Source organism: Electrophorus electricus, chromosome 17 (genome assembly GCF_041902795.1).
Source record: "Electrophorus electricus isolate QZ-2024a chromosome 17, ASM4190279v1, whole genome shotgun sequence".
NCBI classification, from domain to species: domain Eukaryota; kingdom Metazoa; phylum Chordata; class Actinopteri; order Gymnotiformes; family Gymnotidae; genus Electrophorus; species Electrophorus electricus.
The window spans coordinates 6688004-6715727 of NC_137513.1; the positions used below are offsets into that span (position 1 = coordinate 6688004).

General features: G+C 37.6%; 1 protein-coding gene across 2 annotated transcripts; it reads left to right on the forward strand.

Moving 5' to 3' along the window:
• Positions 1 to 114: 114 nt before the first annotated feature.
• Positions 115 to 27542, forward strand: atg16l2 (ATG16 autophagy related 16-like 2 (S. cerevisiae)). Of its 2 annotated transcripts, none has more exons than XM_027005761.3 (18): positions 115 to 453; positions 824 to 890; positions 1624 to 1684; positions 2203 to 2276; positions 3526 to 3777; positions 4129 to 4194; positions 6001 to 6093; positions 11234 to 11287; positions 12366 to 12471; positions 13768 to 13873; positions 14438 to 14508; positions 14762 to 14833; positions 16457 to 16577; positions 18244 to 18349; positions 21651 to 21800; positions 22172 to 22219; positions 24048 to 24149; positions 24902 to 27542. In XM_027005761.3, exons 1-18 carry the CDS (start codon positions 231 to 233, stop codon positions 24993 to 24995), a joined length of 1866 nt encoding a protein of 621 aa, XP_026861562.2. In that variant the 5' UTR covers positions 115 to 230; the 3' UTR covers positions 24996 to 27542. The 2 variants fall into 2 exon arrangements, with proteins under 2 accessions (XP_026861562.2, XP_081556483.1); XM_081700357.1 differs by having other exon boundaries at positions 24053 to 24149.
• The last annotated feature ends 182 nt before the right edge of the window (positions 27543 to 27724 follow it).

Here is a 27724-nt window from a genome sequence, read left to right on the forward strand (position 1 = left end):
GTAGGGCCGAGTCTATCCCGTTCAAAAGACAACTTCCTCGTTTTACGTGGTTTTTTTTTTTTTTTTTTTTTTTTTTTCTCTCCGCGCATATAAAATGAACACGATTTAAGCAGGCGTGACTTCGCATGCGTTAATGACGTTTTAGAGCTTCCCGGTGACTTGCTAGTGCCTATGCAGAATAACTTGTTTCTCCGAGTTGCTTTTGTTGACAGCATTCAGTATTAAAGTTGATGGTATCTTGTGGCCATGCAGAAATTCAGCAACAACAATGTATTTGGAAAGAGACACCGGTGTTTTTGTTAATCATGGCTACGTCTGAATGCGGGGAGGCTGAGAGACACTTTGGAAATTCCGATTCTAAACAGTCTGAGACCTGGAAACGTCATATAATTCGACAGCTGAAATATCGGGATAAGGCACAGAAGATTCTCTTTCAAGATGTCATCCGATCGTGTAGGCTTTATTAAACATTACATTACAGTGCTATTTATTATTTAACCTGCTTGTATGCTAACTGGGGAGCTATCGCTTCTCATTCCTGATTTGTATATTCTAAACAATGAGGCAAAGCAACGTGAGCTGAAGATTTAGTCAGCTCAGTCGCTAACCTGATTTCATTTTCAGTGATTCCCATAAACGTGAAACTAGAAGAGAACATGAAAGTATATTGTTTTTCATGGGAACAATAATAGCTTTTATCACTACTTTCCCAGCCAGGCAGAACAGCTCAAGTGAGTTGTTTACAACAGAGGTGCGACCAGAAGAGCTCATCAGCGTGCAAACTGAAGTCAATTCGCATGTTAACGAAAGCTATTTGTTTCAGATCTCGGCTTACTCGAACGGTGTACACAGAAAGCCTTCATAACCAAAGGTATTCTTTCGGTGACAAGGTAACTATTATTAATGAGCAAGTACCTCCCGCTGTTTGTATACTTGGAAATCTAAATGCTTGAAGCCAAAAAAAAACGGGATTATGAATGTTTACAAATGCTAACGGGGTATAAGATAATTAAATAAGATTACTAGTTTTAAAAGAAAGATGAAAACAACTAGTTGTACTTACATTGTAACAACATGCGTTGTAATTATTTGCGGAGCAGTACAAATACTGAGCTGTTGCAAGGCAGCTGTATTTAGACAAAAAAACGTCCCCAACATACAACAGTGCATATGCCTAAAAAAAGTGCCGACAGATGAGTGTTCATATAACAAAGAAATAACAAATGACATTATATGCTAATAGCAGTACCACTTTCACAATGTTATTTCATACATCACCTTAAAAATGCACACTGGGAAGTTTATTCACAGTACCAGTTATTCAAACCTTTCATAATTACTGTTTATTCAAGGCTTGTAGCATATAACTTTGAACCCAACCAGAACACTTCATTGAGAATTCTCACAAGTATTGTGTTTGTCACTAGAGAAACAGGTCATGTTCAAATATCTTTTATATGAATGCTTAATCTACAATCCTTTCAGTGGATTATTATAAGGGCCTCCAAAATTGTTACCCCAAAACACACACCAGAATGTTGTTATGTATGATATTTCACCTCTTTCTGTGTAAAACCCTTTGTGGGTTTATGTTTATCTATGCATTGCTTTTTTACCATACAGACCATTGCTGCTTTCCTCATCTGAGGATTCACTGTCATCCCTTAAAACAGCCACTGGTGAGGTAGTGTAAAGTACAAACCTATGCGCACACTGCAGTATAAACAAAGGAGTCTTCAAACATTGGTGCCATTTCCAGAGGTGTGCCTTGGCATACCACATTATAGAAAAATGTGGGAATTAGACAAAGTTAACCTGAGTTAAAGCACAACCTTTACCAGAATTAGTTCTTGAAATGTTTTTGTTCAAAAGACCATATACAACAAAAAAGCACATATGTTGAGGTGAATATTAACAAAATTCACGTAATTATTAACTGGATTACCAGATTTTCAGACATACATGTGCCTATCAAGTGTTTTGTAACCATCAGGAAATAATGTGTGAGAGAAAAAAATATGTGGAAAATTTTGTTGCTTTCTTGTATTCATTTATTGTACATGCCAATAATCTCTGTCACATATTGCTATAAAAACCAAGTAGCAAATCCCTAAATTGAAGTAGTTTTTTTTTTTTTTTGCACAGAATGATTTCTGGCCCAGTAAGGCTTTTCATCTGTTGTTTTTATGTTTGCTGTTGTAGCTTGCTTACCAAGTAGTGGAGCTGCAACAGGAGATAAAAATCAAGGAAACCTTTCTTGAAAAGCAACATGCCAGGTAAGCTTTGTAATGAATTTTCAGCATTCTTGTATGAATACCTTTAAAATACTTCAAATATACTTGTATATAATTTATATATGCAAGGTTTTTGTATTTGACCTTATTTATAATTGGAAACCATATTATTTGTCTGAACTGAACAATGTGGTTTGTACGTCACTTTAACTTTTCCCCACCTAATAATGAAAGTCTGTTAAGAATGTGCAAAATCTGGTCTTACACTAGCATTAGAGCTTTAGCAAAGAGCTGTTGCATACAGGAAATTTAAATAACAATACAAAACTGCTTAATGTAGGTTGTGTTACATAAGACCTGCACACAACATAATTGCTGCTGTTTTATTTTTTTGCCAAAAGAGAATGCATACTCTCACCCCTGGCTTTATTAGAATAATACATTTATTAGTATAACCTTTTGGATTTATAGTTAGAGAGAACATTATATTTGTTGCCATGGAAATTTTGACTTGGCCATTCTCTAACTCTTCATCACTGGTTAGCCTCTGACCACAGGACTAATGTTGGCTGAATATTATTGAATTCTGTGCCTGGTACACTCAAAGCAGCACACCTACTCCCACCATGCTAGTACTATGTATGGGTCTTGAGTGTATAGTTGTTTTTTAAGATCTGTATTTAATAAAAACAATAATAATAGTAACAGCAACAGTGTGATAACTATAATCGGAGTGTAATAATATTTTATGGGTGTCATTATATTAATATTTTCTGGGCTCTGATTAACTTATTAAATTATGATTCAATTATGATTAAATTATGGCTCGTCTCAGAGCATATGTATATATACATGTACATCCAATGTGGATTTTAATAACATCATACATGAGATTAACCAGCAGTTTGTTCTGTCTGATTGACTGGCCATAAAAAACGTGCTTTAGTCTACAATACATACATCTTGAATATATTTTCTGTAAAGTTGCTGAATTCCTACCATATCTGGTGATTTGTAACATGCATGTTATTTTTATGAATGGACTGTTTTAAATATCAAGAGTTCAAAATCATGTTGAAGGGATTTCAACAGTTTCGTCCCTGGTGTGTACGTTTTGAGAACTGTAAAGGCACTGTGATTTCTTATGAATGAGCAAACTCAACTGCTAGAATCATTTTAGCTGGTTTCATCAACAGTGGTGTCCTCTGGCAGACCTTAACAGGACAACATGTCGATGAAGATTTCAGTGCCTATCACATTTCTCAATCGAAACACTGTTCTCTGATATTAGATTGTATGAGTCTCAGAATGACCTCAGTGCTGTGCAACTGGAGTATGGCAAGTTGCAGGCTTCTGTGGCCGAAGTTGAGGAGAGGAACCGGCTGCTAAAGAGCAAATATGATGCTCTGCTTGAACGCCACCAGCACACAGAAAGAGCTTACCGCAAGGAGGAGCTCTCTGGCTCAGAACTGCTGGAGGACATGATCCACTGGAAGCAGCAGGCTGCTGAGCGCATGAATGACCGTAATGAGAGGAGAGTGAGGTGAGATGGGATAGATGGCAAAGCTTCATTTTTTAGCTCATAGTCAGAACTGCACTGTGGCCTTTAGTAGCTTCCTTTTGTTTACTGGGAAAGTGTATGAGCATCTATAATGTTTGTGCTCTTGGTTAAGGATTAAACCAGAACCTTGTCTTAATAATGTACAGATATTTTGAGACTTTCCCATAGTGAAATGATTGAAAAATGTTTGATACATAAATACTTAACTCTCTGTTTGGAAATATTAACAGCTAACTCTTAGTTAAATTTAGTTAAACCTAATCTAATACCTCACAGCAAAAGTGTAGTTGTGTCTAAAAGTGTTGTATGCAAATATTTTTATGCTTCTTTTAGAGCCAGAGAGGCTGGACTCAATAAAGACCCTGAAGCAACTGCCAATAAGAAGTTCAACTTTGACAAGTAAGTGATCATGCTAAATGTTAACATTAGATTCTCAGTGAAGAATGAATGAAATAATATTTTGAGACTAGAGAATATATTTTCAATGAGTTTATTAATTTTCTCAGGATACATTTTATGATAAAAATTTGAATGTCAAAGCCTTATAATGCACTAAAATAGTTTAATCCACAAGGTTATGGATTAGGGAGAAAAATAGTTTCTATGACATATTTGCATGTGATTATTTATATGATAAATTTAGAAGTTTGTGCTATTTTCAGTGTACAAATGCCAGTACACTACAAATCCCCAAAAACAAAGGGAAAGACTATTAAAGTAACTTTCTGGTTACTCATAAGAGCCACTTCCTCATGTGTCAGTGTATTGTCATAACAAGGTGCCTGAGTGAGTTAGCAGTTTACATGAAGAACTGGAATGTGTGAAGCTAGGGCTTTCTGGGTGAATCATTGAGCAGTTCCTTCTGTGGTTAACTGAGGGCCAAGCCACTCTGTGTGCTTCCTCTAACCACTGCTTTTCCTGCCTAACCCCCAAAAAGCTTCCAAGATTCAGCACATCACCCATGTGTCCTTGACCCCAGAACACAAAACAGCTGACATCTCAAGGGCATTATGATGAATAAATGAAATAAAAGTCCCTTCACTTTCTCTGTGAGATGTTTCGTAAAATCTACTCATGTAAACATGTTAAGATTTTAAGATTCTTCTAAGATTAGCACCAGTGTCTGTGTATTCCTATCAACTCTGTCTAGACCGATCTGGAGTGTTTTTATATTCTTGTTGAAAGTGATTTTTCATTTTTTGTGAAGCAAGAGAGTAAAGCTGACAGCAGGAGACAGGTTGCTAGACAGCACACAGACAGGGATAAAATAAAGCACTGAGGTTAGCTGAAAGGCAGACATTACTCCAGTCATGGTAGACTGTTAGTAATGTTCCAGTCTGTGAGAGACACTGGAGGTGACAAATTTAACTCTTGGACACCACACCTTTGAATCAATTTTAAGACCAGAATAACTATATAAAATTATGTTTAAAATGAGTGCGTTCTGTCAAGGAGCTTTATGCATGAGAGAGTGGATGAAATTCAAAGTTTCCAGTCAAAGTGTTCTGAATAGCAGAAGTGATGTGCATGTCACAGATGTCATATTCTGGTGTTATTTAGATATAGTTTTTTCCAGGGAATTGGTGGTTGGAGCAGATCATTGATCTGCATGCTGCACAAAAGGAGGTTGTTGTATAATACATTGTTGATTACCATCTCACTTAAAAAAAACATACATTATGGTTGTTTGCACATTTAATGTTTTATAACAATTTGCTAGATCTGACATGCCTAGTATTTTGTGTATCTGTGTGCACAACTTGGGACAGGAAACCTAGCATTATAACGTCAGACATATTCATATAGTCTTTCCCACCTTTCTAAAACACAATCTCGTTATATATTGCAACTGTGATGTCTGAAGCAGTATTTCAAGCTTGCAAGTTATCATCTAATACAAGCTACTCTAGTGTATAGAATAGCCATGTAGAATATAGCATGTTGTGGAAGAGAATCCTACATATGCAAGCTAATACACTTAGTGATGATGACATCTGTTTGCGTGCTGTTATCACGTGTACCAAATTAGCCTTTGAAAAACAGACTGGAAATCAGATATATTTGATCAGTATAGTATGAATATATTAGAACTCGCACCTCATGACAGAATCCAACACATCATGTGCTCAGCATCCATAGAGAAACTGGCAGACAGCCTTAAAAACCTGAGCTAATTAGATCATTTTTGTGGGGTTTTTCCCCCAGAGTGCCTCAAAGTGCATCATCACCATCATCACCATCATTACTCAGGAGTGAGAGTGGGAAGAGGGCAGAGAGAAGCCATGGACGACTTTTCAGGTAACACTATTGATTATTAATAATGAGTCATTTAAATATAAATGGAAAGGGTCAGTAGCTTAATTTTGGTCAAATTTTGCATTGCGCAATGTTGTAAAATCAACTCCCAAATGTGACAGACAAGAAAGAGATGATCACACAAATACAGTAGGTGACATCAAACGTAGCATGGTCGGCACCTACTCAGTGGGCATACAAGGAATAGTGTACAGTAATTATAGGTTGATGGGAAATAGATGTTTAATATAAAGGTGAGGTGGATCAGGGTGTATTATTATTAGTTGCATTTATATAGCTCCTTTCTCAAACTCAAGGTAGCTTTTTGCAAATATCTTTAATTTTGTTTACACACTCACACATCTGATGAGCCAGCCAATTTCGCAGTGTACACCCCCACTATGGCTGTAGTAGCTGACATGGACATGGTGTAGCTCCTAAGGTGATTGACAGTGATCATGAGGCTGGCTCTTTGAGAAAATGGCTGGATGGTCTGGCTAGGCATATTGAAGTTCTTAACCAAAGCAGAAAATGATCCTCTTTTCTTTTTTTTTTGCTTTACCAGTTACTTTACACAGGAAGAACTCAGAAAATACAATAAGGAGGCAAAACAGTGTGAAGAGTTTATCTGCTGCGTGAATTGCATTTGGAATACATGGACATTTTTGTGCATTTTCTTACAGTACAATATAGATACACACATTGAACCAAATGTTAGTTAGCTCCACATTGCTCCACGTTTGCTGTCTTCTCAAATTCAAATTCAAACTCAAATTCTTCTCAAATTCCCTTCTCTGTTCTCTCATGTGATGTTTAGGATTGCATCTTGTGACATCATGTCCTGTTTGTTCTATTTGGTGCCTTTGGTTCAGACTATGTTCATACTTCAAATGAACCACACCAGATTTTGCTTGGAAGTGGACTGAGACTGACCTGCTTAAGTGGTCTTGGTCTGCTCATTTGGTGTGCACCAGATTTCCAAAGGTACCATTCTCACTTGTTTCAACAAACTGTACTAACAGAGCAATGGCACCAATGTTTGTTTTAATTGAACCAAGTATGTACATATCTTACAATCACTCACAGGTGAAGTGAATAATATTTATCTCATTACAATGGCAGTTGGGATATATTAAGTAGCAATTGAACAGTACATTTCTAAAATTGATGTGTTGGAAGCAGGAAAAATAGGCAAGCATTAGAATCTGAACATAATAATCAGGGTCAAATTGTGATGGCTAGAAGATTGGGTCAGGGCAACTCCAAAACAACAGTTCTTATGGCATGTTCCTGGTATGCAGTGAATAGTACCTACCAAAAAAGGAAGGACAACCTGTGAACCGGCGACAGAGTCATGGGTGCCCAAAGCGCATTGGTGCTCCTGGGGAGTTGAAGTGGACCAATTACATAGAAGAGCTACTGTAGCACAAATTGCAGAATATTCTGGCTATGATAGAAATGTCAGAACACATACTGCATCACACCTTGATGCATATGGGTGGGGTGCAACAACAGAGTCTACAGTGGGCACCTGAGCTTCAGAACTAGACCATGGAGTAATGGACAGAGTCCTTATATGATTAATCATGTTTTCTTTTACATCATGTGGAAAGTATCATGTCATGGCATTCTTGTAGATGTTTCTTTGACTTGGATCTAATGACTTATACCATGTACCTAAAACTATTAACATTGTTGCTGTCCATGTACACTCCTTCATGCCAACAGTATTCCCTAATGGCATTAACCTCTTTCAGCAGGATAATGTACCCTACCATACTGCCAAAATTGTGTAGGAATGGTTTGAGGAACAGTGCCTGACAAAAAACATGACAAATTCACCGCTCGGCCTCCTCTGGGGTGGTCTCTTTTTTCAAGCTTCGGTCCTCTAGCAGAGGCCTGAGAGCTTGAGGGTCTTGTGAAGAATCTTAGCTGTTCCTAGGACTGCACTCTTCTGGACGGAGATCTCGGATGTTGTTCCTGAGATCTGGTGGAACTGCTTTCCCAGTTATGGGGTCATTGCCCTTAGTGCTGCAGTTATCATGGGAACCACTGTTGCCTTCACCTTCCACATCTTTTCCAGCTCTTCTCTCAGCTATTCTCTCAGGTATTTTCAGCCTTTTCATGTTGGTCCTGATGTTCCAATCACTTTGGATTGCTACATCTATTACTACGGCTCTCTTCTCCTCTTTGTCCATCACTACTATGTCTGGTGGGTTATCCATTACCATTCTGTCAGTCTGGATTTGGAGGTCCCATAGGATCTTAGCTCATTCATTCTCCACCACCTTCAGGGATTTGTCCCACTTTGACCTTGGAATTTCCAGCCCATACTCAGCACAGATGTTTCTGTATACTACACCAGCCACTTGGTTATGGTGTTCTATGTATGCTCTGCTTGCTATCATACTGCTGTTATGTGCTGGATTATCTCAGGGGCATTTGTGCACAGCCTGTATCTGGGGACCTCCCTGGTGTGGTAGATCCCAGCCTTCGATGTTTCCTCTTGGATAGTAGCACTGATGCTCACTAACCTTTGTCCCCCCCTCTCCTTAGTTTATAGTCTCAGAGTGATGGATTTGGGATGAAACCCTCCATGCGTTTCCATGAGTTTTCTTGCCTTGATGTTAGTGGCTTCTTTTTCCTTATTTGGCCAGCTGATTATGTCAGCAGGGTATCTGATGACCGGTAGAGAATGTGTGTTGATCGCCCAGATCTTGTTCTTCCCAATCAGCTGATTTCTCAGGACTTGCTTCATTCTTTGTAGATATTTGGCTGTGGCTGGTTTTCTTATGGCTTCTTTATGATTCCCATTTGCCTGTGAGATTCCAAGGTACTTCTAGCTGCTCTCAGCATCTGCTGTGTTGCCTTCTGGTAGAATGATCTCCTCAGTTCTGATTACTTTTCCTCTCATTGTAACCATCTGACCACACTTATCCAGTCTGAATGACATTCTGTTGTTGTTACAGTAAATCCTGCTGAGATGGATTACTGAATCGATGTCTTGTTCATTTTTGGCATACAGTGTGACAACATCCATGTAGAGGAGGTGGCTGATGGTTGGTCCATTCCATAGCTGGTGTCTGTAGACACTCTTGGTGATGATTTCACTGAGGGGGTTCAGGCATATGCAGAACAATAGCAGGGACAGGGCACCTCCTTGGTAATTCCTGCACTTGTTGGTGATTCGTGCTATTGGTCTGAAGTTGGCCTCTAGGGTTGTCATACAGAGCCCCATTGAGTTATTGATCAAGAATCCTGTTGATGTTATACAGCCTCAAGCATTATAGGATCCATTTGTTTGGCACTGAGTTATAGGCTTTCTTGTAGTCAATCCAGGTAGTGCACAGGTTTGGTCTGTCTGGTCTTGACTGCCTGTGTTATCCACTAGTGGCTGGTGCTTGGCTCCACTGGAGCTATATATATATATATATATATATATATATATACACACACAAACACATCACAGGGTACTGCACTTATATGTGTGGGTACCAATGTAGTAATTAATTGCGTAAGTATGGTCTGAACCAGTGTGACACTGACAGAGAGGCTAACCCAGTCCTGTAGCTGAGATAAATCTCAAAGTCGACTCTATTTAAGACAGCGGTAAGATGCAGGAGAACCAAAACAGACAAAAATAGTCACTATCAACTCTCAGATCCTTAAAAAGAAATGCTGTCAGTGCTATGAAAGGCCCTAAAACTAGATTTCAAAATGCCATCAACATTATTTGTGAATTTATCATTAATCTAAATTAAAATCTACCTTTTCAGTAAATTTTTCCAAGAAACTGAATGTTGATCTATAGTTACTAAGCACTAAGGAATGAAGTTTCTTTTTCTTCAGTACAGGTCTGACAATATCTATTCTGATTATGTGGATAAATTCATGTTATAATAATGGATTGATAATATTCAGATCCTCAGCTGATAAAGAGCTACAATTGCTTAAAAGAGTTAGTGGGTAAAGGATAAAGAGGGTAGCTTCAGGAGTTGAAGAGTGATATGACCTCCCTAAGTGTTTTAGGTCAATAGCTAAAAAAGTGGACATAGTGGTTTTTATATTCCTGTGTGATGGAAGATTGAGCAAAACATGGGGGACATTGTGATGATTTCTTTTATAGCAGTGATTTTGTTTCTAAACAATGCAGCAAACTCATTCCATTTATCAGCAGAGAGGAATTAAGCAGAGAAGCTAAAGACAGGGATAATCTAGCTATAGTGAAAAGGGAATTTTGGGTTTGCCTTGTGATGGTCAATCTGATTGTAGAATTAAAGAGTTTCTGGCAAGCTTTATTTCTGTATTGAGTGTTTTCAGATGTTTTTTTTATAGATGGTATAGAAAATGGTTAGTTGTCTGTCTTCATTTCCTTTTGTGCAGCCTCTTTTAGGATTTTTTTAGTGGTGCGAAACTGTCAGTACAGTCTGTAAATTTATGGTTAAAGTTCTCAAATAAATGATCACAGTATAATGTGATGGGGGGAAAGAGAGAACATAAAGGCTTTGAAAGTTTATTCAGAGTCAGCAGTAAGGTGAATCACTTTAATTCCTTCCATCTCCTGTCTCACTGTATGGACGAGTACTCTGGATCTGAGTTCATCCCTTGTCAATTTCATTAATGGTAGAAGTTGGCAAGTGACAAACACTATAAAGCAGATTTATGGAGCATGTGTTATTGATAGGGAATCACTGTTAGAAGCCTGTTTTGCCCCGATAGTATTTACTCTATGTTGCCAGAACAAATTAAAGATGTCTATAAAGTTAACCATTCGCACAGCACTTGTAGATGCGCATTTGATCTTTATACTGACTAAGTATTGGGTCTGACATGCACTTAGTCAGAGCAAGGCCTGAGAAGGTCCTGCAATCAAGCAAAGCCATTGTATGATTTCTGGTTGTTGTTTTAAGATGCTGATAAAGACTACATGCATAATAACTGTGGAGAGAAGGATGTTAGCTCTATTTTTGGAATTTTTTTCAGTGATGTCACAGACAGATGCATTGACAAGATAGCCTATTTTAATCAACCTGTGTTTGTATGAGGGAAGGTGTCTGTGTGTATGTATAAATTTACTACTTTAACTTTCCTTGTCTCCTCCATTTTTTAAAACCTAATCATTTTTGATCATTGTTGCTCTCAGGTCTGCTTCAGCCACCTCCCCTCGGTTTCTTGGCTCCATCAAAGATCTTTTTGAGTAAGTGACCAATTTATTTTAGTGTAATTGTGAAAGTGTACTCTAGAACTTGGGTTCACAGGACTGTCAAGGCCTTAAAAACCATGTCAGTGGAATAGATCAGTGTAGGAACTATGTAGGTCCAGTAGATGGTGACATCAATTGAAATGCTTAGTGTTCCCCATAGAGCCCATATTCAGAGTCACATACAGTACCTCAGAGCAAGGATTTCCAGTTCCAGTGCTGGGGCCCCACTGCCTTGCAGTTTCCCCTGCTCTAGCACACCATCCAGCTCATAAAGGACTTGATAATGAGCTGCTGAGCTCAAGCAGGTGTGAAAAATGCAGAAAAAAACTTGAAGCTCGTGCAAAACAGTTGGGCCCTGGAGAAATAAAAAAACCCCCAAAAATCTGGCTTACAGTATCAATGTCATTACTTGTACTGGCATCTGAAGTATTAAACCTAATTGCCTCCATCTTCTATTTGTGAATGGACTTAATTGTGAATGGACATCTTAGAAAAAGAAATACAATTGTTAGTGTAATTGATGGTACATTTAGTCTTCTTTTGAAATGTTTAATCAACAGGCAACAGAACAATCAAATGAAATTACGTTTATTGTACACTGTAGCATTAACAGCCTGGAAAAGTTAGGTGTTTGTGTTCATGTATTAAAAGTAAGGACAAATTCTCAATCTCAAATTTGATGAGGATATTGGATGACTAGATTAATTTAATTGTGCTTATATTTATTGAGCACTATATGTACTATTCAGTGTGTTTCCGTATGTAACTACTTTGCACAATAAGAGATCAGTCCTACCAGCTCACCCACATTTGTCAGTGCTCCTAAACAGATCTGTACAGAGTATATTAAACTGGATCCTCATCTGTCAGGCATGAACATTCTGTCTTGTATAAGTCTATATATCTGGCTGGCTTGCTGGGTGTGCATGTGGACATACTGTGTGTGTGTGTGTGTGTGTGTGTGTGTGTGTGTGTGTGTGTGTGTGTGTGTGTGTGTGTGTGTGTGTGTGTGTGTGTGTGTGTGTGTGTGTGTGTGTGTGTGTGTGTGTGTGTGTGTGTGTGGTGTTTTCAGAAGGAAGAGGCGGGGTAGTTCAATTTGCAGTTTGGAAGAGCACCTCAGTACCCCTTCAGGAATCTGCCTAGCTGCAAGAGTTCCAAACAAGGCCATTCACTTGCTGGTAAGTATGGCATTTATGAGTAATAATATTCCCTCTAGAATAATTAACCTCCATTTATAAAATAAATCTTATTTGTACCAGAAAAATAGAATTCCTGACCCTTGCATTTGTACTGACTACATTAATTTTAGGTGTTATTTAAATGGGGTGATGGGTGAATGGCCTGATTGGTACACGCATAAGTAGACAAAAAGCACATAATGACTGATAGATGAGGACTGTCTTAATTTTTGTGTGTCAAGTGGTGAAAGGAAGCTGTTAGTTCATGCTTGGTATCACCATTATGGCACAAAGCCCCATGTGTGTTTCTGCAGAACAGTATCTCTCTGTATTACACTGCAGCTCCTCCACACATAGGCAACCAACACAGAAGGCCAGTTTCATTTCAGTTCTACACGCCAGCATTAAAGCAACTAGCCTGTGCTATGGTAGCTTCTAGAGAGGTCATGACTTCCTTAATTACAGAAATGTCAGAATTTGCATATGTGTTTGTGTTATTTTCGGCAGCAATAAAGGAAGGCCTGCAAGCGTTAGAAAATATTCTCATTTCACACTTGCATTAGAATAAGATACTTTACTGAATATTTTGAGTGTCTGTTTTGAATGTTTGAAAGAATATCAAATATTTTGTAAATTATCATTTGTCCACATTGTCCATATACCATTTACATTTTTAAAATTTTAATTACATTTTCACTTCAATGTTTCATTGTTTTACACAACAGTGTTACCATCTCCCAACTAAAGCAACTGCAAAGCAATTGAGCCAGAAGAATCTGGTGTAGCAAAATTATTTAAAACAAGCAATAAGAAAGCAACAAAAAAACAAACACAGCTCCACCTACATTCAGACAAAAACAGCTAAACAGTAAAACAGTCATGTAAAAGAACTTTGAGCACCACCTATCTTATGTTGATATCTTAAAGCACCAAGCTACACACCAACACATGTTAATATTGTCTAGTGGAGAGCAATGTTTCAACAGTCTATGTTCCTCAATTTAAATGCCAAAGCAAATACAGCTTGCTAATTATACTTAATGGTGACATCTATTTACAGTGGACAATAAAAAACAAAAAAGCCCCAGTAGGATTACGTTGAACAGGTTACTAGACCACAAGTTCAGTATTCTGGACTAAGTCAAGAAAACATGGAAAATATATACATGCAATTTCATATGTGAACAACAATTTATATCGTCAGTGCAGGAAAAGCAGCATTTTCCTGCATTACCCAATACAGTAATGTGTGTTTTTGTGTAGCAGATCTGAAAGAGTTCTTCTCTGTTGGCCCAGGATGCTCATGAGTTGGGAATCAATGCAGTGAGATTCAGCCCCAGATCAAACCTGCTAGCAACTGGAGGGACAGACAGAGTGATCAAGTTGTGGGACATCGTAGCAGGTATAATACAGAACAACATTCAAGCTGAAGTAGCATTCTGTCCCCTGACTGCAAGCAGTCCTAGTCATTGTCAGGGGAAATGTAAACTATTATGAGAGGAAATGAGAGCAAACCATTAGAAGTTTCAAATGATCTGCTGCACAAATTTATTGCTGTGGGTGACTGAGTCCAACCACCACAGTGCCATTAGCCTAATGGTTTTAAATCCTTCTCAACCAGGATTGTGCATCATTTTTAACACAGTTTCCTGTTTTGCAGAATTGCCTGCTTAGTAACTGGTTTACAATATAAAACACATTAATGTTATCCCTCCTCCTTGCTACTACTCCACCTTAAGAGTACTTAAGAGAGTGTAAGTAGGGAAAAATGTACATATAATGTGGTATATAAAGTGTAACATTTAGGCAGGACATATGAAGTGAATAGTGTGTAAGCTTTGGAAATGAGCGGTACAGCTGCAACATGGATTGCTGCGTGTCAGTCTCAAGAGGTACGGGTGGGGGAAGGTGGTGGTGTAAATGTAAATAGGCTTATTCAAGGACTTGCTATGTCTGTTGTTTTCAGGCATGCTGCACTACAGAGGGACACTAGATGGGAGTAATGAGGGAATCACTAGCATTGAGTTTGACTCTACGGTATGAAGACACACCATGTATGTAATTTATGTTTAGCATGCACATCGCTGACAGCTAACTTCCATTTTGTCTGACAGTGATCTTAATTTTGTACCCTCTTTCTCTGAGGGTGTTGGTGCTTTTGACTAATGTCTATAGGTAATCTGACTACATTAGTTGTGGGAAATACTGGATCAATGTCTGCCTGTATGCTTTTAAGTCTTTTAAGTCTTTTAAGTATGCAATGTCTTTTTGTTATTCCTGACTTTATCAGGGCACCCGAATTTTAGCTGCGTCATATGACAAGTCAGCTCTGTTTTGGCGGCTGGATGACTTCGTTCCCAAGGTAACAGACCCCCCAGCCCTCACCCTTGCTGTGTGAATAGTCCTCATATGTGTTGCCGTGTATTGTCTCCCTGGATCACTGTCTGAAGAGCATCAGCCACACAGAGTGACTGGGCTGCTTACTTAACTTCATAGGTGGTGTTTGACTAGAAATGGCACTAATAGTGTTTGTTTTCACAAGCTGAATTTGGAACCTTGTCCTATTTAAACAGACTGACTGAGATGAAAGTATTTTAATATGTGATTTGTTTAATATACAATTTAATATATGGTTTGTATAATATGTGATTAAAAGCAAAACATTAAATTTACATCCAACATTTTAGCTTTCTGCAGCCTAAATTTCTTGTGGCATACACGAACGGTAGACTCACTGTTATTACAGGCCTCCAATGATCTCAAATCTGGAGTAAATAAAATAATAAAAACCAGGTGCAATAGGAGTTATATGTCTAAGTTCTAGGCAATATACACAGTAGCTTGCTCACAGTTTGCCTCTGTTGAAAACAACATTATCAGAGATTTATAATTGTAGAATGCAGCCAAAAGTTGAGTGCGAACCTGGAAGTGTACACCCAGCAATTTAATTACACAAAATCTGTCAAAAGCCAACATTGAAAACATCCTGGCTCAAAGACCATGAACATGGACCTTAGAACAATGGAAGGAAGTAATAAGATATGCTGAGTCATCATTACCATCTTTATCTTTACATACTTACCCCCCCCCCCCCCCCCCCCCACACACACAGAGACTAATCTGTACAAATGGTATGAATGAGAATGATGTATGTGTAAACGGCTGGCCTACATTTACTCTCATTGATCACTATTGGGGGCATTTGTCTTATAGGTGTACTATTATAGACCGTAGCCCATTTTTACTAAAGACAACTTTTCACCTTCTACCAAATTCTTCATTGATCAGTTTTTACCTACATGACCACTACTGCCTAGATATTGGGGAGTTTATCCATTCTCAGCACAGTAGTGGCATGGGTGTTGCACTGGTATGAGTGTACTGTATCAAACACAGCTTTGTTGCTGGAGTTTTTACTCATGGGTTGAGAGTTGTCTATCACACTAAATATGCAGCCAACAGTGGTTCTGTGATCAGAAACTACTAATTACGAAGTGTTAGAGGATGGTTAGCACTACATTTTATTGCAACAGTTGAGCTGTAGTCTTACCTGAAACTCCTATAATGTGTTTATACTTAATAAAGGTTTCAAATTAGGTGGTTGGTGAGTTTATGAACAGCAACAGTCAGTGGGCTGGAAGTTCCAGTAAATATGGTTTAGTAAGTAGTATAACCTTCGTTGCTGCTTTGCCAGGAACTGAGCAACAGAAAAGGATGATCATTTAACAGAGCTAAGGTGAATCCTCAGTTATAGGGGTTGGTTGGTAACAGAGCACTAATAAAACATATAGCAATCTCTCCAGTAATGTGTATGTATAGCATGAAATATGATAATTATTGGAAACAGTTATCAATGAAATGTTTGGCTACCCTGTGTGTGTGTGTGTGTCTGTGCGTGCACGTGCATGCATGTGCATGTATATGCGAGAGATAGAGAGAGGAGGGTACCTGAGCTCTTGTTAATGGCTGTTCTCTGTTATTGTAGTTTACTCTCACAGGTCATTCTCGCAAAGTGACAGCAGCAAGGTTTATGTGCAACCTAAGGCAGGTGGTGACAGGGAGTGCAGACAGGACAGTGAAGATCTGGGACCTGCAACGTGCTGCCTGTAAGTCTCTCCCACATATCTCTCTTAGTATCAGCCTGACTAAATTATGGACTAGAATATACTAGAATTCTAGAACATATTTATTTTTGTGTGGTTCTATGAGTTTGATGAAGAAGCTACAGAAATCTGTGAACATGTACTTGTTATATTTGATAGGTTGGGCTAGAATGGTTCTTTGGTTGTGATCTCACTTCAGCATGTATATAATGACCATAATCTGTAAAACCTATTACAAATTAAATCAGAAAACCTGTATCTGTGTATTCTTTCTAATTTGGTTAATCCTGCTCTAAGGGACAGACTATGTTTATATACAAAATATGTTCTATGAATATTGCACCAAAATCCAGTAAATGATTCATTTATTTTGCCAGAATTTTTACCCTTTTAATATAAATTGGGAGGTCCTTATGTTGGGTAAAGCTTATGTAAGCCTTATTCTCAACAGTCAGAAATCTGATGCACCTCCCACACACATTGCATTCACAAATTCTGACCCTCATCAAGTCTGAGAACCCTAGCTAGCTAGCTAGCAGATGAAAGTTGTCTAGCAAGGAAAAGCCTTAGTCAAATGTAGAGTATAATTTAGGTCTTTGAGATGGTTCTTCTAAGTGCAAACATACAGCAGTGCTGTCAAACTAAAATTATGTGATTGTAATGTTTGTATATGTAGAACCAACGCTGTAGTGATTGTCAATCAAGGTTACTCATTGGAATATTAGGACATTGTCCAGACCATTCTCTTCTAGAACTGATTAATTGATTTTTTTTTATTTTTGTTTTTTGATGAGCATTTTATCATATTTCCAAGAAAATGTTTTTATTTTCGAAAGTGCTGAATGTTTAATACACTTATTTAGTGTTTTACAAAAATTTGTAATAATTTTTTATTTGGTCTCTGGATCTTTAATTATCAAAGAATACTTTAATTCTATCTGAATATTACATCAGAGAGAGAGAGAAAGAAATGGCACAAGGATCTCCAGATCTCTTCAAGAAACCCCTTCCTGACTATGAAACCCTTCCTTCTTTCTGTCCCCGAAATTTTTCTCTCTGAAGAAAGCCCAGAATTACATAAGATTTATTTTTAACTTTTTAACTATTTTTAACCTTCATCAAAAGTCAAAAGTGACTGCATGCTAGAAGAATCCAATATTCCTCCATTATGAACAGGTGTCATAACTACAGGCACTCACTAGTGACATATTCCTTTGATATGCAATTTTTGATTTGGAGTGTCCCTCTGTGGTGGGAATAGACCAACTTCCTCCAAGACTAAACTTCTAGAACAACCTATCACAGATCAGCTCTGGCCTGTACGCTTCTTAAAAGTCTGAAAGAAAAGGTTGTGTTCTTCCTTTCTGGTTTATATGCTGTGATGTTGACTCTGTAATTGTTCAGTTTGTGGTTTTTGCATAGATTGTTCCTGCACCCCTGTTGTTGCAACTGTTATTTTAAGAGTTTTTACTGCTGTTGCAGTTTTTCTGTATTCAATATTCCTGTATTCTGTATTCAATGCAGAGAATTTGCTCCCTTTTAATCAAATTTCAAGTTTCAGTCAAGATGTAAGAATAACCTGCATATTCTATACTTGGATTATTCTGTACATTTAAATGCTCACCTATACATTATTTATGCTACTTTTCTCTTTGTCTTTCTAACTCAGGCATACAAACCATAGAGGTGTTGTCCTACTGTAGTGATGTCGTTTGCTCTGAATATTACGTCATCAGTGGCCATTATGACAGAAAAATACGTTTCTGGGACAGCAGGTAAGACAATAATTGTTATACCACTCTCTAATTGACAGTGATTTGTTACCATCTGTTTTAATTGTTGCTATATGTGCAGAGCACACTAAGCTATTTGTTGATTTAAAAACAAACAAAACCTCTGTTTTGCAAAACATGTAGCTTCATATTTGTCAGAGGGTGACTACCCTTGTAGCCGTTTCATATCAAGTAAATGGTTGTAAAGTTTGAAAATGTTTTGCTTGAAATAAAGGTTGTCTGAAGATATTTGGGATAAAACAAAAGTTTAATCTTAATATTATTTTCAGGTAATTGGGTTCAATAACCAATATGAAACATCAGCACACAAAACAGTTGTTAGATGTCACACATCTACATATTTATAAGTTTAATATTTTGTCTGAGGTGAAGTTTTGTTTGTAAAGTTATGTCCAGAATTTGCACTTGGATGCCACTGAACTAGTAAAAATTCAAGTGCACTTGGGTACAGCCAATAAAGAAATCAACTTTTCAGTTCTTCAAAGTTCTTTCATTCTTGAAGAATGGATCAACCATACTGTGTTTATGGAAGTGCTATTCTGATAGCCTGATCTCTGTTTTCATAATCCTTTATTTAAATGAAATTCATCATAAGATTGTCTTCTTGTTGTGTGTTATTAGGACTATTGCTATACAGCTGAGAATTGCTTTTGAACAAATGCTTGAGCAAGAATTATGTACAGTGGGGTAACTGTAGCAGTTTAGAGGGAAAATGTATTGCTTTTTAATTCAGAAAAGATGGAGTCTTTATGTTAATAGATGTTGAAAGAGAAAATGTGATGTTCAAATGAAGTGACCTTGCAGTCTTGGTGAGGCTGGTTAAAACCAAACCTGGACCAAACCTGGACCTTGCTGTCCATTCCCCTATGTGTATTGAACTGGGGCAAGGATTTTAAAGTTGTGTAGCCTCAGATGTGCTGTGCTGTTTGCTATTCTGCAATATTGCTTGCTGACACTTTGCTGTAAATATTGTAGATAATTTGTTGTCCAGCTGCATTCGAGAAAGCAGAATGCAATATTTTCAGTCTAACAGCTGTTCCTTACAACCATTTTATTTAGGACAGTTTTGTACACAGGAAAGCTTGAATGGAGCTTAATTTTAAAGAGATGGTGGTCATAGCCTTTCTTTTATCTTTTATCTGCACTATGTTTGTGACACTACATTATTCAATGAAATTCAAGATCATAAATAAACCAAAATACGCTAAATAATTAAAATAATAAAGCCTTCTCAACTATAAAACCCATTGGGGAACCCTTTTCGGGAAAGTGGTTGTTCGGTAAAGCAATTACTAGTCCACAGATTGTTGTGTAGTCATTGTATAATTCACATGTATAACCAGAGGAAATGGCACATATGTAATTGTAATAACAAAACAGATATTCTCTACCTCAAAATGCAGTCTGACATTTCTTGGTTGTTTTCATTCTACTCCATCTTAGCAGATTTTTAAAATGCCATTTTTTCTCCCAATTTAGTTGTTATGCCAGATCTCACCCTCTAATTAGCTAGACTCTTCCTGTCACCTGGAGGGTGCGGCATGCATGTGCTTCTTCCTTGCCACATGAAGCCAAGCACTGTGGATTTATAATGAAACAGTGGATATGCTATTTGGCTGAATTTACCTTTAATTCCAGATCATTAGTATTTAACAAATGACCCTTATAGGAACAATGTATACTGAGCATCACAAAAAACATGTTCAGGATGCTGACGTACAACTAAAGACCATGTTGACTACGTTACAAATGTGTCAAGGCAAAATCATTAGGGGCCATTAGTACCTACTTAAAAATGTAACTATATTGAGGTTATTTAATCACAAACTATTATAACTGCAGTGAAGAAATATGCCATATGTATCAGTAGTGAATTTCAGTCTATGATGTGCAGAGATTTGTAAGACAAACACCATGTTTTGCAGCTCCACGTTTTAGAGACTTTAGGGTCACAGTAGTGCTAACGGTCAGTGGATCTGCTGGTTTGGTGCTCTAAGCCAAAGAGTTGCAAGGAAAGCCGTGTGATCTCTGTGCTGCTGAGTTCACATTTAGAGATTTTAAAATGAGCCTATTATTCACACCATGGCTGAGCCCTTGACATCTCTCATTCACTCCCTGCAATAGTAACCTCCAGCTGCTGCCGGGCCAACAGCTCGTCTGTCGCCTAGCAACTGTCAGCCCACATGCTAATTGTCTCCTGAAGACCCTGTAATAGGTGACTTGTACTGTATTTTGACATTTATTGAAAAAATCTGGACACTGCGTACCTGATTTTTTTCAGTTTATATTTTATTGAGAATAACACTTTTATTTATGTGGTGGCCTTACTTTCAATGGTTCACTTGTTCACTCAATATTTATTTCACCTTTAGACATTACTCAGCCTTGAGTCATTATGTTGCACATTTATGTGTTTAGCTGGTTGCAGCTATGTTAAAAGAAAAGTAAGATAATTAAAAAAACTACTAGATGTAAGGCAAATGTATTTTGGAAAAAATTACATTACAGAGCTCATACATGATACATGATATGATTGATCAGGAGTGCCAGTGCTGCTCCAAAGGTTCCTAAGTCCACTCATCATCTAATGTCTCAAGTTCTCTGTATTCAGATCAGCTATTTATTGGAATGCCTACCTGACTTACTAGATAGTGTTCCAATGGGGATCAATCATTAACAACTTTATAGCATAAAGTGTGGTTATCAAAGCTGTCTAGTTAGAGTAGGAAAGGACTGAAGTGCTCTACAACCACCATTCAATGTCCCAACCTCCTGACTTTCCCATGGGCAAGGAAAAAGATTTCCCACAGTGTGGATACCTACTGTTTTATATATGTTTTATATATTTATGATTTGTTTTAAGCTTTTATGATTGTCATATATATATGTAGACCTGACTTCAATTTCCATGTTATGTCTCACAGTTGTAGTTCCTAAGTAGAAATGTCTTAGTGTTGCTTCAGGGTTGTAGTTATGCAAACTTATTTTTGAACAATCAGATCTGTATTAGGATTATTAATAATTCACTGCAGTTGGTGCATAATTGCTTTCAAATCTTAAAATGACCGTATCATGATGTGATTCCTGAACTAACATTCATGTTTGAACATAAACTCTAAAATTTGACATCTGAAAATATTTTTTTCTAGAATTTACATTTTATGATTCTAAACTGGTGCAAAGTGCTATAGTATGCCAATTCACTTGTGAGTAATAACCCACAATATTCTTTATCGCTGCTTTACCACCATTATCCTTGCCTCAATCAATATATTCCCTGCAGGGCAGCAAGCTGCACACAGGAGGTGCCCCTGCAGGGCAGGGTGACATCCTTAGACATCTCCCCCAACCACAGGGAGCTGCTAAGCTGCTCAAGAGATGAGAGCCTGCAACTAGTGGACCTGAGGAGGAGTAATACCAGGATGGCATTCAGGTATACAGCTGTGTAGAACAGGCTTGGCCCTCTGTACACAGCTCAGCAAGGTGCTGGCCTTGTCTTTTCCCACAAGCACTGAAGGGCAGCGATAACTAAACACATAGAATCAACTCATTAGTGAAACTTAAATACACATCAGTCTTATGTTTGAAGTAGCTGAGATTGTTAAATCCAAGAAATGTTGATATTTTTATTCGTAAATTTTACACATGTACTGGAATTTGGTGACAACTTTAGCAGAGTTGGGCGAATGAGGAGCCTGGACTTCTAGGAGAAGAATAAGATGGCTTCATGGCTTTTTCAAATGGTAATTCATTTGAAAACCAAAAGTCACACCTTTTATTCTTTGATCTGTATTGTCATCCTAGGGCAGACGGTTTCAAATGTGGAAGTGACAGCACCAAGGCCATCTTCAGGTGAGGCAATAGAGTGTTACAAGTGAGCCAACATGTATTATGAACTAACAAATCGGTGTGATTAAGGAGATTTTTGTCTATGTTATGTTTTATGGAAGTGAGTGGCATCAGATGACTTTGGCTAATGAATGCTAGAGGTTATCCTTGCATCTTTTGTAATGAAAGATTATGTCCTGTGACTGAGATATGAGCTATAAATGTGACTGAGATATGAGCTATATAAAACCTTTTTTTTTTTTTTTTTGAGCTTGTCAGACACTATACTGACTGTCATATTGAAATGTAATGGTGTACAGGTCCTAACCTCATCTGGGACAACTGTAGCATCTGTGCAGCATTATTGACTTGAAAAAATACAAATTTATTATGAAATACCAAATGCAAGTGTTGATGTCTATTTGATTAAACCATAGTTGTATAGTTGAATAAAAATATAATTGCAACATTTTATTTAGATTATGTTAAAGTAAATCATTCATTTATCCGATTTGGCTGCCTTTGACAGCTGAGAGTATTATTTGCATAGGTGTCAAGATCGTATTATCCTTTTTGTCAGTCTAGACTGACTGCTATCTATTGCTATTCATGCCATCTGTCTAGTAATCCAGCTGTTGCTCTTAAATGTGTCTGGCTTGATAGGAAGACTCACTTCTTATTAGCAGAGTAACATCCATTTGTCCTCTTACAAAACATTCATGGTCAGTTTGAATGTAAGTGATAATGGATGTTCAAAAAATGATAATGGCTCCAGAACAACAAAACAGGTTAAAAACTGTATTAAGGAAGCAGTGGATTCTAGAGATCCTTTTGCAGTACTCTAGATTCATTTGTAAAGGTTAGGTGAAGAACAGAGAACAGCCAGGAGTATTTAGCTAACCCCCCATACATACTCTTTTTCACAGTGTGATCATGCAGTGTTCTTTGTGTGATCAGTAAGTGGAGTCTGCTTACTCTATGTAATACGGAATGACAAAAAAAGACAGGGTGCATATATGGAAAAAAGAAAGACTCAGCAACGCTAGTGTAGTCCCAGCTGAATCATACGCTTAACAGTTTCTATGGCAACAGTCGAACCAGAATGCATTGCATCATTTTTAAGGCTGGGTCTGTCTCTGTAATCGGACATAATCACCCTCTCCCTCGACATTTTCAGCCCAGTGCTAGGTGGAATATATTGAGCACAGCACTAGCACTCATTGCTGCCAAGAAGCATAGCATGTTTCTGAGGAGAGCGGTTTTACAGACTCATATTGAGCTTGGTCCTTGAGTAAATTGTACTTTAATGAATGGGCTAATTAATTAATGAGATAATAGCAAATCGGACAGAATCATCAGGTGAGAGTATCTGATGATACAAATAAATTAAACAAATAACCAGGTTGTGATTATAAGTCCTGTAACAATGAGATTGAATAAGAAGTAATGCAATACTGGTTGTAATTTTAGTTTTGTAGTCAGTTAGAAGAACAGGGCAAATATCAAAACAAACACCAACATCCTTGTGCAATATAAATTTTCTAAGTCTCTAAGAAACATGGGGATGGGTTTATGGATACAGAAAACTCAGAAATAAAAAGAAATTGCAGTTTATATAATTCTGTTATATGATGACCAAGGTCTAATTTTATGCTGAGCTATCAGTTTCAAAACTGAGCTCATTGGGCCAGTACCAAAGTATCTTTGATATCTGTGTCAGCCATTAAGAACGGAACACCTTCAGCCAAAAGGTCACTGAGTAATTACTGCTAGACTGAAAGGACACAAGGCAACAGAAAACCACTTGAAATGGATATATTAACTAAGTGTTACTTAAATCCCCTCTCTTTAGTCCAGATGGAAGTTACCTGGTGGCTGGATCAGCAGATGGTACTGTGTACATCTGGAACGTTGGTACAGGAAACCTGGAAACCCAACTGCCGGACATGCACAGGTATCCACAAACCCCTTATTATCCTGCATTAATTTCTGGTTTTGAATGCTACAGAATTTAAGATAGCTTGTTTAAGTACTGAAATTATTTTTAATATCAAAATATCATGTAAAATATTTATTTATTTATTTATTTATTCTGCAACAAGCACATTTAAGTTAAGAAGTTTGCTCCCTGAGAATTTGTTTGGGGATTCTCTTTTAATGGTTTATATTATACAATAATATCTGCTGTGAGTGAAAGGGTAGGCAGATAATCATGTATTCTACTTGCTTGTCCTTTCAAATACCTTGTTTTCATTGAACACATTAAAGAAATCAACAATCAGTACAGCATAAAATGTAACCTTAAAGTTAGCTTTTAGTCCACTCCTTGTCAGGGTGACTATTACACATTTCCCAATTGTTTACAAAATATAAAAATAAAGTTGTCCTGGCTCTAAATCAGAATTTTATCTTATCAATGTGATATGCTTATGGTAGTCAGACTTTCTAAATGTTCACTATATTTACTGACCTACAGTCACATTTTTAAAAGGTTGCAGCCCATAATGATTCAGATTGTGTTCTTACAATTATTGAAGAGTTACTCTATAAAATTTATAATTGTTAGATGACAGAAGTAACAACATTTGTAGCAGTTCATTGCAGTCATTAGAATATTTTATGGCTTTATTTTTTAAGGACATGCGTCACTAAAGCTAAATCATGGATATGAACAGTTCTGCTGATAGACTTCACTGTTTGTTTCAGCTCCTCAGTTAATGCAGTGGCATGGTCAATGTCAGGCGAGTATGTGGTGAGTGTAGATAAGAGCCGGCGAGCCATTCTCTGGAGCGACATTTGAAACTGGAAGTGGATGGTTGTGTTCCCTGTTGCTGGTTATCCACCATGCTCCATAACATCTAGTCATCGATCTTCAATGTCTAGGGAACAGCCCATTCTATATTCCTTCCTTATTGTTAAAAGAGCATCATTGCTTTTACTACCTATAGAAGCAAAGCACCATATGCAAATGTGTGTTGGTCTGGCTTTATTCAGCAGGGTAGATACCTCTTGACTTTTTTTGTTACAATTACTGACTCAAAGTATGTAAAAAGGTTTTTGTTGGCTTACATTTACAGCACCCTCAATAAATACTGGAAGAGTGACAAAAATGTTGCTGGTATACTCTAGTCGTGTGGCTTAAAGATGAAGACATGTGCCAAGAAATATGGCAAGGTCTGAATATAGGTGACATTGCATTATAATTATTTTTACATCTTTAATACTAACTGCCTGGTCCAAGGAAACACACACACACACACACACACACACACACACAGATGCATCTCAATAAATTAGAATATCAAAAAGTTAATTTATGTCAGTAATTCAAATTCAAAAAGTGAAACTCATATTATATAGATTCATTACACACAGAGTGATTTCAAGCGTTTATTTCTTTTAATGTTGATAATTAAGGCCTACAGCCAATGAAAACCCAAAAGTCAGTATCTCAGAAAATTTGAATATTGTGAAAAAGTTCAATATTGTAGACTTATGGTGTTGCACTCTAATCAGCTAGTCAACACAAAACACCTGCAAAGGTTTCCCAAGCCTTTAAATGGTTCCTCAGTCTGGTTCAGTAGGCTACACAATCATGGGGAAGACTGCTGACTTGACAGTTGTCCAGAAGGCAGACATTGAAACCCTCCACAAGGAGGGTAAGCCACAAAAGGTCATTGCTAAAGAATGCTGCAGAGTGCTGCATCCAAGCATATAAATGGAAAGTTGAGTGGAAGGAAAAAGTGTGGTAGAAAAAATTGCACAAGCAACAGGGATAACCGCAGCCTTTACAGGATTGTCAAGAAAAGGCGATTCAAGAATTTGGGGGAGATTCACAAGGAGTGGACTGCTGCTGGAGTCAGTGCTTCAAGAGCCACCACACAAAGACGTATCCAGGACATACAACTGTTGCATTCCTTGTGTCAAGCCACTCATGACCCAGAGACAACGTCAGAAACGTCTTACCTGGGCCAAGGAGAAAAAGGACTAAACTGTAGCTCAGTGGTCCACAGTCCTGTTTTCAGATGAAAGTAAATTTTGCATTTGATTTGGAAATCAAGGTCCCAGACTTCGGAGGAAGAGTGGAGAGGCACACAATCCAAGCTGTTTGAGGTCTAGTGTGAAGTTTCCAAAATCAGTGATGGTTTGGGGAGCCATGTCATCTGCTGGTGTTGGTCCACTGTGTTATATCAAGTCCAAAGTCAGCGCAGCCGTCTACCAGGAGCATTTTAGAGCACTTCATGCTTCCCTCTGCTGACAAGCTTTACAGAGATGCGTATTTCATTTTCCAGCATGACTTGGCACCTGTCCACACTACCAAAAGTACCAATGCCTGGTTTAATAACCACAGTATCACTGTGTTTGATTGGCCAGCAAACTCACCTGCCCAAAACCTCAGAGAATCTATGGGGTATTGTCAAGAGGAAGATGAGACACACCAGACCAAACAATGCAGACTAGCTGAAGTCCACTATCAAAGCAACCTGAGCTTCCATAACACCTCAACAGTGCCACAGGCTGATCGCCTCCATGCCACACCACATTGATGCAGTAATTCATGCAAAAGGAGCCCCGACCAAGTATTCAGTGCATATACTGTACATACTTTTCAGTAGGCCAACATTTATGTATTAAAAATCATTTTTTGAATTGGTCTTATATAATATTCTAATTTTCTGAGATACAGACTTTTGGGTTTTCACTGGGTTTTTTCATAATCATCAACATTAAAAGAGATAAACGCTTGAAATAGATCACTCTGTGTGTAATGAATCTATATATGAGTTTCACTTTTAAATTGAATTACTTTTCGATGATATTCTAATTTATTGAGATGCACCTGTGTGTGTGTGTGTGTGTGTGTGTGTGTGTGTACACGCACACACACACACATACATGCATACATACATATACATAGGGAGAGAGAGTTAAAAATTCAGTGTAGTTTTCGAAAAGAAGCACTTTGCTTGCACAGCTGATGAAGGACATCTTTCCAAAACACCCTTTTGAAGCCTTGTGTATAGCACTGAATTTTTACTACTTCTATTATACAAATGATATTTTATAGCATACAATATATGATGTGTAATATATTGCAATATTTATAATGTGTGGCTATAATATATATCTTATACAATATACAAAGATTATAAATGTGATAGTATTATGGCAGTAGTTTCAGGGGGAACTGTATGTGTGGTGCCAGGTTCATGCAACCACTTTTTGTAGAGTTCTTCTAGCCACATTTTTTAAATACTCATTTATTGTCTAATTTTCATTGCGGTGGACTGTTGTATTGTTGTTGGTGACTAAACTACTAGGCAAATAAATTTCTTAATATTTACAATGCCTTTTTTGTGATTTTTCTAAACAACACATTATTCAGACACTGGGGCTGAAAGAAGTTTAAGATGGGTTCGCGGAATTCAGTATAAAATGTTAAGTCCTTTAGGTGTGCCAATCCCGGTCTCTTCTGTGGTGTGCGGACTGAGTCAATAGTGAGTACCATGGGTCTGGCATTCTGGATAG